The sequence below is a fragment of the Manis pentadactyla genome, chromosome 7, assembly GCF_030020395.1.
Source record: "Manis pentadactyla isolate mManPen7 chromosome 7, mManPen7.hap1, whole genome shotgun sequence".
Lineage (NCBI taxonomy): Eukaryota > Metazoa > Chordata > Mammalia > Pholidota > Manidae > Manis > Manis pentadactyla.
In genome coordinates, this window is record NC_080025.1 from 112,335,057 (window position 1) to 112,352,953 (window position 17,897).

At 36.7% G+C, this 17,897-nt stretch overlaps 1 protein-coding gene across 1 annotated transcript in view; it reads right to left on the reverse strand.

The window, feature by feature from the left end:
• Positions 1-17,897, reverse strand: part of DOCK4 (dedicator of cytokinesis 4) — a 418,723-nt gene that overhangs the window by 156,841 nt on the left and 243,985 nt on the right. Inside the window, exon 13 of the mRNA XM_036897350.2 lies at positions 1,711-1,836. Coding sequence (XP_036753245.2) covers positions 1,711-1,836 — 126 coding nt within the window. The remainder of the gene's footprint in view (positions 1-1,710; positions 1,837-17,897) is intronic.

Below are 17,897 nucleotides of genomic sequence, written 5' to 3' on the forward strand. Positions count from 1 at the left end.
CACTGGGGTCAGAAATGTTGTTGACATACATTTTCTCATAGAAGAATTTGCTCAAATCATCACTAAAGCCATAGAGAAAATCAACTGACAAGTAAAATTCTAATAACAAAGGAAAATGAAACAATAACTTTGTGTTTGCCACTGTAAAAAAATTCCACTGAGTTTCAAATTACTTTCAGCTGTTAAGTACACACACACACACACACACACACACACACATCTCTCTCTTCTCCATCTAATTTGGAAGATAAAGAAGCCAAAGAAGAAAAAGGAGAAAAGAAAAAGAAGGAAGTGCTTTAAAAAAAACCTCTTGCCATCCCTGGCATGGCAGACTTACATCTGGGAGGAATGATTTCCCAGACAGTGTGAACCATGCTGCTGTATGTGGGGCAGGAAAGGGACAGAAGTGAGCCTTATTCCACAGAAAGTTCATCTCCATCATTAAATTCAGACAAAAGCTGCATAAGCAGAGTGCCTCCCAGACAATTATTCAGCCAGTGAAGTGTCATGCTGCTTTATGTTTCTGCATTTCTCAATGATACTGCCCAGAGACCAAGCTGAAGAATTCTCCGAGCAGCTGGCTGCACTCTGTTCGAAAATGTGTTTTTTATATTAGATTTGCCCATCAATTTGCTTCCCAGTGGCATGAAATTTCTGCTTTTTTGTTGAAGAGGAAATACCAGTTATTTATAGCAACTGAGGGAAATAACGAATGGTTCCAAGAGCCACTGCATAACATGCCACCAAGTAAACAGTTCTATAAACAGTCATTTTCGAAGACAGTAGCACAAGATGCTCAAGGCAGACTGGGTCCCTACGCTAGGTCAGGTCACCCCAGGAAACTTTCCAGGCTGTTCTCTTAGCTCTCCCTGTGTGAACTTATTTCTGTAAGGAGATCATAAAGTGCGGCAATGAGCATCGGCAGTCAGTGTCTGCCCCGCGTTACATCTTTATTCACAGCAACCTCCCTTGGGTCTCACAGGTTGTCAGATGCAGCTTACCTTGCTTACTTTTACACACAGGATTTAAAAAGTAATTTAGAGAATTTTTGTTTCTAAAAGTGCTGTCAACAGTTTGAGATTGTTTTACTTTGTCTTTCTATTTATTTCTTGGTTGCGGAGGGTGGGATGTAGGGCACTGAGAAATACTGTAACTTGTCATTTACTTTAAGAGTGAGAATCTCCTTAAGCCCTACTTTCTCCACTTAGAAACAAAGACTTTTTGGAGTTTTTTGGTCACTAACAGAGATCTGAATAGATCTCAAACAGGACTCGGAAAGGTGTAGAAACACACAGGGCATTTGCCTATGGCTGCTTATTTACATATATGTATCTCTGATGGAAAAATCCCCCAAGAAGGGCTAACTATTGTTCAATAACTATTCTTAGCAAAACCTCAAAGGATTTCCCCTAAGTGATTTCACTAACATTTTCCACCAAAGAATAAAATAATTTCTAAATGCTGCTTCAGTTTTCCTTCTTAGCATGGCCATCATGATGCATCCATGGCCCCACAAGTTACCCACACTAATATAAACAAACATAAAGATGTTTATTTAAAACTTTTGCTTCCTTATTATCACATACTTCATTTCATCTTCAGCAGGGCCCACTTAAATTCTTCAAAACTTACTATATGAAAAATTTCTCAAGTGTCGAAAACAGACAAAATACCCATATTTCATCATTTGAGCCATGCCAAGTCACTTACCAGGCATAATAATATTAGAAAAGCCTAACTTCCTCGTTATGGATACTCCATGAGAAAATACTGACGAGTATTCTCTTCTGATTTGTTCAATGTCTCCATGCAATAGTTGTAGGGAAACTGCTAAACCTACAAGAAATGAGAGATACCAGAGTTAAAAACGGAAGGATAGAAATAGCATGAACAGAAACTGAACTTGCTTCAGCAAGCTCACATCTATGGCATCCTTGTTTTAAACTAAGGACTAACACTTAGACACAATCAACAGAATCTACAGAAATAATAACACTTTCCCAACTTGACTACTAGAGTTTTCCCATCTATAAGGACATCCACAGCAACTTCAAAAAGTTTGAGCAGAACACTAAGAAGAGAAAATCTGGTTTATAGACCCTTCACCCTCTTCTCCAGCCCCACTAGATGAAGACATTGCTCCACCAGCTTCATTCCAGCAATCAACGCTGGCTACCCGGCTCTAGAAGACACTGATTTCAAAATGGGAGTTCTAATATTTTTTAAGCTTTATATGGTCTAAAAATAATTGCTTAGCACACACCATAAAGATGAAACACATTAAAAACACATAATACTGCAATGATTTTAAGAATATTCATAGAGATTTTTTTTAACTTAAGTAACAAAGGTTATAATAGAACCAAGATTATAGTCTTAATATTACATACAGTAGAAACCCGTAATGGCTTTATTTTCTACTGAGAATAATTTAGCAGGATGCAGGCCATTTTGACAAACCAAAGGGAATTTAATAAAGCAGTAATTTTTTTTTGCCCCAATTATAGTGGAATATATATAAGATGAATGACACTTTTCTCATATCTTATTTTCCCAGCTCTCAGGCAAGAACTACAGAAAGGATGTCATGTGGTATCTTTGTGAATGTAGAATCTTTGCATATTTCCAAGATGATACTTCTCTTTAAGCTTTTAATTCCTTCTTCCTTTCTCTTGTATTATTTTAAAACAAGAAAGATCAAAAAATAAATTTAAGAAGTCCCTCACAATTGTGATAGCAGATGAAACCAGTTAAAGATGACTTCTTTTTAAAAAAAACTTCCAGCCATCATTAAGCTGAACTCAATTTTAATATGAATTTGGGTAGTGGAGTCAAGAAGATGATAAATCTGTACTTCAAAGATTCTCCATCCACATCATCACTCATCACCCCCTTTCACTCAGTAATATACCTACTATGTGCAAGTTCTCACTCCTCATTCTCTTACAGTACTACCACACTCTCTACAAATATAAACTGTAAGGACAACAATCATGCTGGATTGAAAAGTAAGTGTAAAACTCATTTGCCACACATCTAGATTAGGGTCTTCCTTTCATTCTCCTTCAGCAGTACTGTTTAAAAAGAGAAACAACAAGCCCAAATGTAATCATCTGCCACCTATACAGACTTTATAACAGTTTCTACCTATTCCAGGAAAGTGACTTCGTAAGAGTCCATCAGGAATGTTCCCATCAGCACCAATGAGGTAATCTGTCACATGGGCTCAAAAGACGGAGTTTGCACGGTAAGACCCCGAGGCCTTCCCCTGTGGGAGGGTCATCTTGCCTAAAACAGTACCTTCTTTCCTTCTGCTAACAACTTCTTGCCCCATCCTCCTGTCTATTAAAACCTTCCATTTTGTACAATTCCTCTGAACCTTTCCTACTTACTAGATGGGATGCTACCCCATTCATGAACTGCTTAACAACAGATATTTTTTAACAGTAAGGAACAAAGAACAAAAACAGCACTTTGTTGGTCTGCTTGCTTGCTTTTCAATAGAATGGTTTAAAATATCAAGAAAATGTGTTTTGAAAAAAAAAAGCATTAGGCTCAGAGAGAAGATGGATCCTTTCCTGGGCTGCAAATCTGACCTAGATGAGGCATACACAAGAGGCAGTGACTAAGAAGCAAAGGACAGGGTGTGACTGCATCACTGCATCCTCATGCTTTCTGGCGTACACCAGAAAACAAAAGGGAATTTAATAAAGTAGCAATGTTTTTTTTACCCCAATTATAGTGGAATATATAGAAGATGAATGAAAGAGAAAATATATAGAAAGAGAAAAGTGTCACTTCTCTGCAGGCAACAGAGGAGGGGCAGCTGCCTTCTGACACCCACATGGATTGAAACACAGGAGAATAAGGGGTCTGGGTGGTTTGAGGGTGACAAGCATCAGTGCAGTTTTGGGGTACTTCTGTGGGGGACTTGTGGTTTAAACCTCAGAGGCAAGAGAATAAAGACAACTAACACATGTTAGAATCCATCTGTCCCAGCAGCTATTTCTTCCTGACTCACACTCTCCCACCACCCTCACCTCCTTACAGGCATCTCTGTTCTCCCACTTCTGTCCTTTTGCCTTCAAAATACACACCCACGCCGTCACCATCACATTAACATCACTGGGAGCTGGTATTTGTAGAATGGCAGTGTGTGCCAGACACGTACATAATCAACAATCCCTCCTGCTGGGGAGAACACCGCCCAAATCCTGGGGTACTAGAAATCAGGGTTTCCAAATAGAGAATTGGATGCCTTTAGCAAAATTGTTGAGGCCCTGTGATTTTTTGCAAGTGAAGATCAATTTACTAGGACTTCCCATCAAAGGATCTGAGCAGAGACAATAATAACATTCCGTGTACATAGTAAGTAAGAAGATAAAGAACTAAACAGCAATGACAAAGCACTCATCATTGGGGGAGGAGCTGGGAGAAGAAAAGTGCCTAGGTCTTGTTTTGCCCTATCAGAGCCAGAATTCATTTAATCATCAGTGACTTTTCTTTTAAATTGAATACCAAGGATACAACAATTAGAAAAGTCAATGTGAATGCTGAAGAAAATTAAAGATAGGAAACTGAGAAAAAAACATCTCTTTCATGGAAAGATCCGGATGTAAGCATGAGCAGAGAACACATCAGTGCTCCCTTCGGCAGAGCTGCTGAGATGAGAGCGGGCAAAAGGACAGACGAGACGATTCATTCTGGAGAGTGTACAGAGGAGCCAGCCGGGAGGCAAGGAGAGGAAATGAGGAAACAACAGGAACAGAGCGGATAGAACAGCAAAGGGAGGAAAGGAAACCTAGGCATTTAAGAGTTGAATGCATCTTCAAGTATGGTTGGAAGATATGGCAGCTTCCAACCTGGAAGATAAAGATTAAGGGCCTAGGTATAATGATTTCATCGGTCTAGGCGAGTGATGCAATTCTGGGGAGAGAGGAAGGTACTTTTCCAGAGGTAATCCAATTTCCCCAGAATGAGTACCTCACAGACAGTCCAGAATTGGAAAAGTCAACTGAATCAAGGGCTTAGCAACAATGGACTCAGCTCTTCCTAAATCAATAACTCAGTTTCCATTTAAAAAAACCACAACACTCATCAAAGAAACATCAAAGAGTGGGCATGCTTTCAATAAGACAGAAAAAGCATGACAGAGTGGTGAGTCCACAGGGACCAGCCTACAAAGAGTCACTGTAATAGTTATTTTTCAATCAGGGAAATCTCCTGAACCGGTATTTATCAGGGCCCTTGATTATCATGACAACAGGTAACAGATTGGATAAATGAGCCACCAGAACAATAAGAAATAATGTATTAAAATGAAGAAACTACTCATCATTACAAAGGAAAGTCTTATCAAATATTTACCCATTCCAATTAGCAAAGGATTAGCCCTACCTTTCAGGAGTAATCATTCATGGTATATTTACAGAGCAGTATTTTCCTTTCCAGTCTCTTCCTTGTCAGACAACTTGACTCTCCTCACCTTACCTGCTATCCCTGGGGCTGGTGCAACTTCTAAAATTTTATCTGCATACTCTTCGTTCCTACTTCTGTAACTGAAACTGCACACTTTGGGTAAGGCAGTAATTTCCGGCTTGAGAGGAAGGTGGAAGGGGGAACACAGGGATGTGTATATATAGGATAGGATTCCTGTTCCAAAGGAACTCATAATCTAATGTGAACATAAGACACAGACTATAAAGCAGAAGAAGTTAAGTATATGATAGGTATATTGAAGTAAGGAAAATTAGTACTGACTGAGAAAAGTTGAAAGTTTGGGTAAGAAATTTTTTGGAAACAGGGATTTATAACAGCTAACAAGCTGAAGAATTAGGTTAAGTTTTTAATTTTACAAAATACATCAATAATGTTTTACAATCAGTTTTTTTCTGACCATTAATGTCAGTACCAAAAATAAAACCGCTAAGGGAGAAATGTGTCCCTTGTTAGAAGAAACAATTATTAAATTGAACATTTTTATCAGCCTAGATGCTTAAGGGCCAACTATAATGATTTGATATCTAATTGTAAGCAAAGGCATAGTTGTTAATTAATGTAGTCTGTCAAAAAACAACATATTCTTCATGATTAAGCTCAGCTTACAGAGCAGTGGTGCAGGAAAGGAAGGTTTGGTATCTATTGAAGCAAATGTAGTTGATTATCTGGTAGCTCTAATTTCATAGGAATTGAACCTAACTCACTCTCTAAGACAGTTCCTTTCAAATTCATAAAATTCTTCATTTTCACAAAAAAAGTGAGAAGCACAGCATGATTTAAAAGTAGCAGGCAAAATTAATTTTAGACCAGATCAGCCATTTTGCCATCAATGAACCAAAATAACATGTTGCTGGGAATGCTCAGCAATGCAAAAATGGAGAATAGTGACAACTACATCTGATAAAACACATTGTGATTAAGTTTCAGTTTAAGTGTATCATACAGCTTCATGACCTTGTCTCACTGTTAATTTCTCTGTGCTTTTAGTTTCCACACTTGCAAAATAAAGATAATAATGATTTTAACCTCATAAAATACCTTGGGCAATACCTGGCACAAAGGACATGCTCAAAAATATTGGCTGCTACTACAATTCCCACTGCCACTACTATTATTGTATCATACCATTGTTCTGTTCTTATTCCTCCCTACCATGAATATCGACACATTAGCTTCCATCAAAAAAATGTCCAACATTCCCCATGCCCATTTACCAAACAATTAAGCCAGGTATTACAAATGTCCAGGGATATTTGAATGATGAAGTTCTATGGAGGCTTCAGGAGCAAATCTATCAGGAGCAATACTCTAATATGGTAGATCTAACAAAGTTGTAACTGATAAATACAAGTAGGCAATGTGCATAGACAGACATATATGAAGATGGTGAAATTCTTAAAAGGATAGGGATTCCAGTGCCCAGATATTAGAAAGGCAAATCTCTGAACAAGTGGAAAATTCTGAAATAACCCAGAGGATATTTAGAATGTAAATTGGGATGAATAGAGGTTATTCTATTATTTTGTGTTTTTCAATTTTAATTATTTTTCTTGGTTTCTTTTTTCTTCTTCATTTCCATACTCTAAATGGATTGAGTGTTATTAGTTCCTATATTTCTCTCTTTACTATTCTGGAAGTTATACATGCTCTTCCTATTGCTAAATGTTTAATATAGACAACTGAATTAAATAGCAATGAAAAACTGTTCATTTTTTTCATGATGCTTTCATCATGAGTCTGTTTTCCTATCTCTGAGTCTTTCCTTATAGTTTATTACCTAAAACTCTAGAAGATCATGACCCCTGTTTGTTGTATATGTTTACTAGGCCCCACTGCTGATTGGTTCATGATTGATTATTGTTATTGTTAGCACCTTATTGTGATTTGTTCCATGGGTGTTGCCTTTTGAACAGGGATCCAGGTACCATAGGTGTGAAAGGGGCAACATGAAGTGGTTATACATGTACTTTTCTGAGGCTACTCAACTGGGACCAATTTCCTTTTTTTACACTGAACTTCACAGATGTGGACTTTCCCAAACTACAAGTTAATATAAAAATTCAGACTAATGGCATAAGCTTGGAGTTCTTACATCTCATGGGAGAACCACACACCCACATCACCTTCTCGAAATAGACAACTGCTCCTTCAGGCCCAGTACTAGAGGGCTCACTCTAGGTGCTACTTATCTACACCTAGGCCATGTCATAACTTCCACAGGAAATTTAAAATTCAAGCCCCAAATTGCCAGGGTCTATATTCATGCCCCCTTCCCTCTCAGAGCATCTAACTGAGTGTTCACCCTCCTAGTTTTGAGCTCCCTTTTCATTTCAGCAGGGTTTCCTTCCTTTTTTGAACCTTAGTTCTCTATCCCATACCATGTCTTGGTTGTAATTTATCCAGCACTTTCATGTGTTTGTAGTGGAAGTGGAGGTTACAACAGTCTACTATGTTTCAAAAAGTCAACTTTAAAAACATTCTTGAAATCCCTATTGCTCTCCAATGACCCAAACACTCTACTAGAAAATAGAATAGTATGCCTTCAATGCATAACAACATTATAATTGTAAAGGACTGAACAAGCAAAACCTTGCTTTACCTATGTAGTATTTAAGGACAACATATCTTACCAAAATTTTATTCAAAAACCATTCTTCACTCCAAAAGTTGTATAAAGGTACCAACTTAAAGTATGAAATAAAATCACAATATTGATTTAAAGACTAACTTAAGAAATAAAAGACAAAAAATACTTAACACGGCACAATTATATTTTCTATATAAGTAAAGAGAAATGATAGAATATTAAATTATATGTTTAAAAATATATGTGCTAAAACACCTGAGCTAAGAATAGATGTGTTAATAGTGCAAAAATATTTTCACAAGAAGGGTATCTAAAGGTCACATTACAAGCCAAAAGAAATAAAAGACAAAGCCCTTCTGAAGTAGGGGGTTGGAAATCGAACATATATCATTGGCATATGTATATTAACACTTAATTTTCTCAATTCGAATTTTCATTAAGTTTTATGACTAAATTAAAAAGGTCCTTTATTTCCATTTTCAGCATTTTAAAATACCTGTATGCAAGAAAAGGCAAAAAATTTGCTTTATTTTACTTCTTCTGAAAATAAAGTGTCAGAGAATCTAAAACAGGCTATTCACCTCAACTCAACCAGAATATAAATATTTTTAATTTGTTAGGAGGAAATTTTTTTTTATTATTAAGGTAACACTGATATACACTCTTTTCGAGGTTTCACAAGAAAAACATTGTGGTTATTACATTCACCCATATTATCAAGTGTCCCCCCCATGAGTAGTAAGCTACCAGCTTACTGTAGTACCCAGCTACTGAGTTCTATTTTCTAGAATCAATCAAAATTTATAACTTTTTATGTACCCTGCCAGAATTTTTCTCTTTCAATTGTGATAACTGCATTAAAGAAAATAAACCAGAGTCTGAGATTAAAATAATAATAAGTTAAACAGGATAAGTATTTAAACAGGCATTTCTGAGTGATATTCAACCTGGGAAAGAGAAAAGATGATAATGTTAAAAATAGTGAGGCAATGCTGCAGGCAGAGAGAAGAGCATATGCAAAGTCCATGCAACAGGAAAGAGCTTGGGACAATGGGAGAACCTAGAACGCTGCAGTGTCCAAAGGAATCAGAGTCAAATGTGGCTGAAGGGGAGGCTAGAAAGATAAAGCAGCCGTCATGGAGACTACAATAAAGTACTCTTATTCTAAATGCAACAAAAAGCCACTGGAAGATTTTAAGTTAAGAAAATGATCCAGTTTATGATTGAAGAAAGTATTCTTAATGTTTCCTAGAAAATGGGACTTGAAGGGGGAAGAGTGGAACTCATGAGTCTAGTTAAAGGCTATTGCAGATATGAAAGCAAGAGTTAATGGAGGTTGATGCTAATTATGTTTGCAATGGAGATGGAAAAGAGGGGTAAAAAAGCTACATGTTAGAATTCCAGAAGTCATGTGTTGATTGTTCATTAGATGTGAGAGAATAAGGGAAAATGAGGAGTCATGGAAGACTCCTGAGTGTCTGACTTGAACAACTCTGTAGAGGATGGGACTGTGTACCAAGATGGAGAAATTAACAAAGAAAATACTTTCATATTGATTTGGATTATGGTCTGGGTTCACTTGCTTTCAACCTCAAGAACTTCCTTTAGTATTTCTCATGAAGTGGATTTGTTTGCAAAAATATTAGTTTTTGTCTTGAAATGTCTTTATTTTGCCTTGAATTTTGAAAGATAGTTTTGCTGAATATAAGATTCTTGGTTGACAGTTTTGTTTTTAACTTTCAGTGTCTGGACAAGTGCTTCATCACTGACTTCTAACCTCCACTGTATTTCATGACAAGTCAGGTGATAATCTCACTGGAGTTCCCTGTATGTGATGAGTAGTCTTCCTCTTGCTGCTTTCAAGATTCTGTCTTTGCCTTTCAGCATTTTTACTATGACATGCCTGGGTGTGACTCTTTTTCTGTTTATCATACTTAGTGTCATTGAGCTTCTTGAATATATAGTTTTTCATCAAATTTGGTAAGTTTTCTGTCAGTACTTCTCCAAATAGTTTTCCTATTTTTTTCTCTCTCTCCTCTCCTTCTGGTACTCCCATTTTGTATATGTTGGTGTGCTTCATGTTATCTTATATTTTTCTGCAAGTCTGTTCATTTTTCTTCATTCTTTTTTAAAAATATCTTTTTTCCAAAATCCTGCATGTTTTCAAGAGTACTTATAGCATTAAACTTCAGAATCCGTGTTTCAAATAAAGTCATTTTCCTTGAGGAGAGGTTCTGAGTTTTCTTTCCTGGAGTGGGTACAGTGGCCCATTCTTTAAAGAGACACCTCGGCTTTATGAGCAAGGTGCTAGGCTGGGGCTGTAATTTCTGGTCTTCTCAACTTACTTCTCCTTATGTGGAACCTCCAATACAACGAGTAAGTTGGGGTGAGAGCACCTGAAGCCCTAATATTCTTGGTGTGCTACATCTAGAGAAAATTCTCTGTCCTATGAGTGTAGAGTGCATGGAAGAAGAGAGCTCCTGACTTCATAGCCATTTTTACCAGAAATTTTGCCTCAGCAAGTCAGAGCTAAGGGAGGTGAGAAATGCTGGCAGCCTTCACCTTCTGGTCAGATATTGTATCCCTTGACTGACAGATGACAGGAGAAGGAGCCCCATTTTCTAGGCTACATGTGCCTAAAGTAGAACTTCCATGCTAAGTAGGGACAGGTGGGAAGTAGGAATTGAATATTTATTATTATTCTTGAATAAGTATTTCTTTATTAGCTGCATGCTCTTAGGAAAATTTTCAGACTTTAATGATTTTTTGAAAATATGATCTTTACCAGTTATAGTTGTTCCAGTTTGGAGTGCAGCACCTCATACTGACATTCTGTAGCAAAACTAAAAGTACTATTTCTTGATAGTAGTTGCACACTTTGTTTGGGAGGTAGGGACTAAGGATAAAATAGAATTGTCAGGACTTTTAACTTGAACTGCAGAATTACTAACATCATGAGATGTCAGCAAAACTTCCTAATAATGGTATTGATTCTTTCAGGAAATCATCTTCAGTAAAATATGTTCATTTCTGAAATACTTAGGACTCTAGTATTATCAGAGCAAGAATTTTATGCACTTTATTTACAAAACCTATCACCAGAGTTTTGTTTTGGGTACTAAAATATTACATGTTGGGTGTATAAGGTAAGACAATTAACTTTTTAAATAAATATACTAGAAGCATTTAGGTCTTATCTGAGTCCAATTCAACATCAGAGAGAACTTTCAAAGGTACATCCTGGTTGCATCAAGCAGTAAAACCCTGGCAGGATCAGGAGAGTTGTTTATACCGTGAAATAAGAGATGGGTCTTCAGGGTCTCTGGGGCAAAGGAAAGAAAGGAAGCCAAGTGTCTAGTAGAACTGGTATCAAGTGAGACAACACTGTTGGGAAATGAGTCAACTAAGCAAAAGCCAGAAGCATTAGGAAGAGACCAGAGTATAGAAATGAGCCAGGTTAGATGAAGAAACAAAACGGGGGCTGTGACAGTACTAGAGGCCTACTAAATGGTATGATAATTACATGATGGAGGGGGCCTAGCTGCTTAAAGCCTCTACCCAGCAGAACCAGATTACTCAAAGGGTAACTGTCCTTTCACACTGTCACCTTGAAAACCTAGACATCTATATCACTTATGTTGCCATTATTCAAATTTGGAGATTATCTTCTCTTCCTTTTCCTTCAGATGCACTTTCAAAGCCAATTTAAAGGAAAAAAAGAAAAAAATCACTCCCATTTAATAAGTCACACCTGGATTTCTGACTTTCAGTCAGTATTATTAAATTTGTGAATGTACCTATTGCTAACTGCTTCCTTAAACCAACATTACTCTTAAAGGATCTAATTTCGATACCACTAAGGATAAATCTGACTGTAGGCTCACCTTCTGAAGATAATCAAACTGGGATCTTTGAACAGGTAACTCTATATGTTGGGATGCCTACCTCCTAACATGCAAAAGGTATAATATATATGAGCAAATAATCTAGTGACTATAACTGCCAGCCTACAGATCTGCTATTTCAAAGTTTTTGGAAGGCCTTTATGTTTTCTTTAAAGAAGTTATTAGCCCATGGCTAAGAGTTATAGAGAATATGTAAGACTGAACTAATACATAGTAAGTCATGATATGTCAAATTAAGGGACATAAGAAACACCTGAAATTGTTTATTTTCATTGAGTTTTAACCAGAAAAGAAGTTCATTAACAAGAAATGAGAAATGGAGAGGCATATACCAAAAGCCGTAATTGTAGTAGTGAATGAAACCACTCAAAGGGAATTAATATTTCCTTTTTAACAAAGCAGTATTCTTACCTTAAAGTTTCCATCCTTATTCTGATTTGGGATATCAACATTACAATAGTTTACAATGAGGAGTATGTCAGGTTAAAAGGTTTTTGTTTGTTTTCCTTTTACTGTAACTCTTATTGCTTATTTTAATTTTTCCAAGGCATGAGGCACATAGTAAGTCACTGTCTGAAAACTACTTTAAAAATATGCATATAGAACAGCATATATAAGTATAACTTAATATCTGATTATTTTAATTTACTGAAATACTTGCTATAAACTGTATGTCATTTTCTTTTTACTAAGGTATCATTGATATACAATCTTACGTTCAGGTTTCACATGAGCAACATGTACATTCCCCCCTATTATCAAGTCCCCACCACATACCCCATAACAGTCACTGTCCATCAGCATAGTAAGATGCTATAGTCACTACTTGTCTTCTGTGCTACACTTCCTTCCTGTGCACCCCCTATATTATGTGCACTAATCACAATACCCCTCAATCCCCTTATCCTTCCCTTCTCACACACCCTTCCCAACCCCTTTCCCTTTGGTAAGCACTAGTCCATTCTTGGGTTCTGTGAGTCTGCTGATGTTTTGTTCCTTCAGTTTTTGCTTTGTTGTTATACTAGACAAATGAGTGAAATCATTTGGTACTTGTCTGTCTCCACCTGGCTTATTTCACTGAGCATAATACCCTCTATTCATCCATGTTGTGGCTACTGGTAGGATTTGTTTTCTTCTTATGGCTGAATAATATTCTATTATGTATATGTACCACACATTCTTCATCCATTCATCTACTGATGGACACTTAGGTTGCTTCCATGTCTTGGCTATTGTAAATACTGCTGCGATAAGAATAGGGGTGCATATGTCTTTTTGAATCTATGATCCTGTTTTCTTAGTGTAAATTCCTAGGAGTGGAATTCCTGAGTCAAATGGTATTTCTATTTTTAGTTTTTTGAGGAACCTCTATATTGCTTTCTACAATGGCTGAACTAATTTACATTCCCACCAAAAATGTAGGAGGGTTCCTCTTTCTCCACATCCTTGCCAGCATTTCTTGTTGGTTGTGTTTAAGTGTTGGCCATCCTAACTGGTGTGCGGTGATATCTCAATGTGGTTTTAATTTGCATTTCCCTGATTATTAGTGATGTGGAGTATCTTTTCATGTGTGTGTTGGCCATTTGAGTTTCTTCTTTGGAGAAGTGTCTGTTCAGATTTTGTGCCCATTTTCTAATCAGGTTATTTGCTTTTTGGGTGTTGAGGCATGTGAGCTCTTTATATATTTTGGATGTCAACCCCTTATCGGATATGTCATTTATGAATATATTCTCCCATACTGTAGGATGCCTTTTTGTTCTATTGATGGTGTCCTTTGCTGTACAGAAGCTTTGTGTTTGATGTGGTCCCACTTGTTCATTTTTGCTTTTGTTTCCCTTGCTCAAGGAGATATGTTCACAAAAAAGTTGCTCATGTTTATATTCAAGATAGTTTTGCCTATGTTTTCTTCTAAGAGTTTTATGGTTTCATGACTTACATTCAGGTCTTTGATCCATTTCGTTTACTTTTGTGTATGGAGTAACACAGTAATCCAGTTTCATTCTCTTACATATAGCTGTTCAGTTTTGCCAACACCAGTTGTTGAAAAGGCTGTCATTTCCCCATTGTATATCCATGGCTCCTTTATCATGTATTAATTGGTCATATATGTGTGGGTTTATATCTGGACTCTCTGTTCTATTACATTGATCTATGGCTGTGTTCTTGTGCCAATACCAAACTGTCTTGATCACTGCGGCTTTGTAGTAGAGTTTGAAGTCAGGGAGCATAATCTCCCCTACTTTATTCTTCCTTCTAAGGATTGTTTTGGCTATTCGGGGTCTTTTGTGGTTCCATATGAATGAATTTTAGAACTATTTGTTCTAGTTCATTGAAGAATGCTGTTGGTATTTTGATAGGGATTGCATTGAATCTGTAGATTGCTTTAGGCACGATGTACATTTTTTCTATATAGCAAATCTTCCAAACAGTATTGCTAGTGATTATATCTAAATTAGCAAAATATAAGTAACTTAGATAATAAAATTAAACTCTAATCACTACTCCCATTAGCTTATAATTTAGGCTTGGGTATTTTTTCTTTTTAAAAATACTACACAAAACTTTAAAAGTATCTTTAAGCATAAATAATTTAATATCATATTTTGAACTGTATCTTATTTCTTCATTGTCATTTAAAAAGAATGGTTTAAGAGAAACTAAAAAGATATGACAACTGTATTTAAGGTAGCCTGGATTTCTCTAATTATAAAGGACATTGAGAAAACTGTCAAAATCTGAATAAAACCCACAGATGAGATGAGTATTATATCAATCTTAACTTCTTGATTTTTTTATCCTCGTACTGTGGTTATGTTGCCATGTCCTGTACGAAGCAGGTGTAGAGAGGAGTCATGCCTGCAGTTTGTTCTCAAACAGCTCAGGGGGAAAGAATTATATGTATGCATGTGTAATATATACATATATGTATGTATGTGTGCATATAGACACATATATATAGACATCAAGAGTACTGATGCAATTTTTCAGAATTACACCACCTCACTAATATTAAATGGCCATAGAGTCTACATATATACACATACATAAATAACTGTATCTATATATATAAAAATATATGAAAAGTATATATATATATACACACACACATGTGTGTGGATATATACATATGTGTGTGTGTGTATAGAAATAGAGAGAAAAAACAAGAAAGTAGGACAAAGTAAATGTAGTAAAACATTAACCTTAAATAAATTAGGAATACTTTGTACTATTCTTGCAACTTCTCTGTAAGTAAAATTAATTGAAAATAAAAACCTTAAAAGAATAAAAAAGATTGTATCATTTAATAATTAGGAGATTCAAAAAGTAAACAAAAAGGTCATATCCTGTACTTCTAGCCAACAGGTAGTGCCAATAAGTACCAGTTTTCTTTTAAACAATATTAGAAAGCAAAGTTTCCAAATGCCATGTACAAAACTCAGGAGCACTGATACAATCCTTAAGAATTACAGCAGTTCAATAATACTGAATTAAATCACTACATTGCTGTGTGAGGATTGGATGCTCAACCCCCAAATACAATCTCAATCTGAAAAGCCTTCTTTCACTTGAGCCAAAGAAAGAACACTGTTTTCTTCCTGCACAGAGATAAACTGCTTTCCATGTATCTGTGGGCTCCTTATCTAGGGAATTCCTTCACCTTTATGTGGGGGTATAGTTGGCAGGAATGCAACCATGTATGTACTTAATACTCATCTTGCTAAGGCAAAAAGAAGACTGTAGAAATTTACCTGCTTAAGAAATATGGTTTCTTCTAGTTGTAAGCTTCATGTGCAAACTACAGGAAATAGGATTTCATCCATACATAGATAATATGAAAAGACTTTGAAGTTTCTCTTAGGACACACTGAAACAGAGCCAATGATTTTTACACAATTTACTTCAAGTGATGGAACTGAATTTTTTACACAATTTACTTCAAGTTGATGGAACTGAATTTGCCTCTGTAAATCATATTGGCTCAGTCTTACTTCACATTCCTAGAATTTAACTGCTAATGTCTATCAGAGGTGACAATTATAATAACCATTTGTTCAACAAACCTAACCAGGCTCATTTTAATGACTATGCTTAGAATTTCAAGTTCTTACAATATTACCTTTGGATTTTAAAATTCCCACACAGCACAACTCAACCTAACTAAACCTAACTGTAGAGATATGCTAATTCAATGAGTTTTTTTTCTTGAAAGGTTAAATGGATCACTTTCAATTTTCTCCCATTTTCTAAACTCAGCAAAGATAGTGGTTAATGTACTTTTGTAATATAAGTCTTAGGTTACTGGGAAAAAACCCAGTTAAGTAGATGAACCCCTATATTAAAAAAGACAAGATTGCAAATCCAAGAGATAGCTGGACATCAATGAAGCATAAAGGGGCCGGAAATTAGTTGGTAGAATTTGTTTCTAAAACTAATTTCAAAGTTTTTCTTTTTTTCTTTTTTCTTTTTTTAGTGCCAATGACCAAGGAAAAGCAGCAAGAAAGCAGGGGAAAAAACATTACTTTGCTGAGTGAACTCAGTTCTCTGGAGAACATTTGACTGCACTGCTTTTAATCAACAATTCCATGGTCCAAGGAGAAAACAAAGGAAGTCAACGTGATTAACCATTGTGATAGTTTGAACATTAGGAACAACTTCTGACTTCAATTTCGTGTACCCTTGCTTCTCCCACTATTTTTAAGTAAGTCATTAGAGAGCCTCCCTTCCTATATAAAGCCACACAGCTCCGGAATACCTATCTGCTGTTCCTCTAATTGCCTTTCCACAAGATGGGGTCTAGAGCAAGGCAACGTGGAACAATGAGCCACCAACACTGAAGGGTAGAAACTTAAGTGGAAAGAGTAAAGGGCTTATTAATTTTTTTAAAGTTTCTTCCTGAGCTTTCTTTCTCTAGAGCAGTACTTAGGGAGTGATGAAACTCAGGGCTGCATTTGCTTTGGCTTGAGAGAGCAGGAGGGGATCAGGCAGAGACCAGAGGAATTGCTCAGGCAGACAGAAGCTGGCTGGGTGCAGCTGGCTCGGACTCAGGCTTCAAAGGAGGATAGAGAGTGGCTGGGTCGTCGGGACAGGAGAGCAGGAGACAGGGCTTCGCCACAGAAACCAAGGATAAAGAGCATACACTTGACTGACTAGGATCTAGGTATCCCAGTAGGCAGCAAAGGGTGGGGTCTGCCAAAGGGAGGGGACCTTTTCTCTACCTTACAATGGTTTCTTCAACTTTCCAACAATGAGACAAATAGCTTTCATTTCAGTACGATGGCTGTAAATAGAAAAGGCAACACTCAGGGAATGAAGTGATCGGGATCCACTTTCTGAAACAGTCTCAGGGTTCCAGCAAGAAAAGTGATCAGTGGATCAATAAAATTGACAAAGCACACGGAACATATGCTGCCCATCTGAACACCTGGGGAACTTCCTGAGGAAACAGAACACACTCCCCTTCCTTCCTGGAGTTAATCTACATAATGAGAAAGACAGAAATTCAATTTAAAAGACCTGGGAAGAGATAACAGTAATCAAATCAGCAGAGGCGAGATGGAAGAAACAAAACAAAACAGAGACGGAAGGGTCAGTTCAATGATCCAATCCATCAATATCTAACTGTATTATTCTCAAAATCTTCATTAAAGGGGTCAATCAGGATCCATTCTGAGAAAATGAAACAAGGTGGCCCGATTTAAGAGAATATTCCAGATGATGGCTCCAAAGTGGGTAAACAATAATCACTAACACAGAATAGCACTGTGTATCAAGTTCTGTGCTACGTGCCTTGCATACACTTTCTCTTTTAATCTTCTGATAACCCTCAGAGGATAATACTTCTATAATCCCAGCAAAACTGTGATTCAAACCTAGGACATCCCACTTCAGAAGCAAAGCTCTTAGAA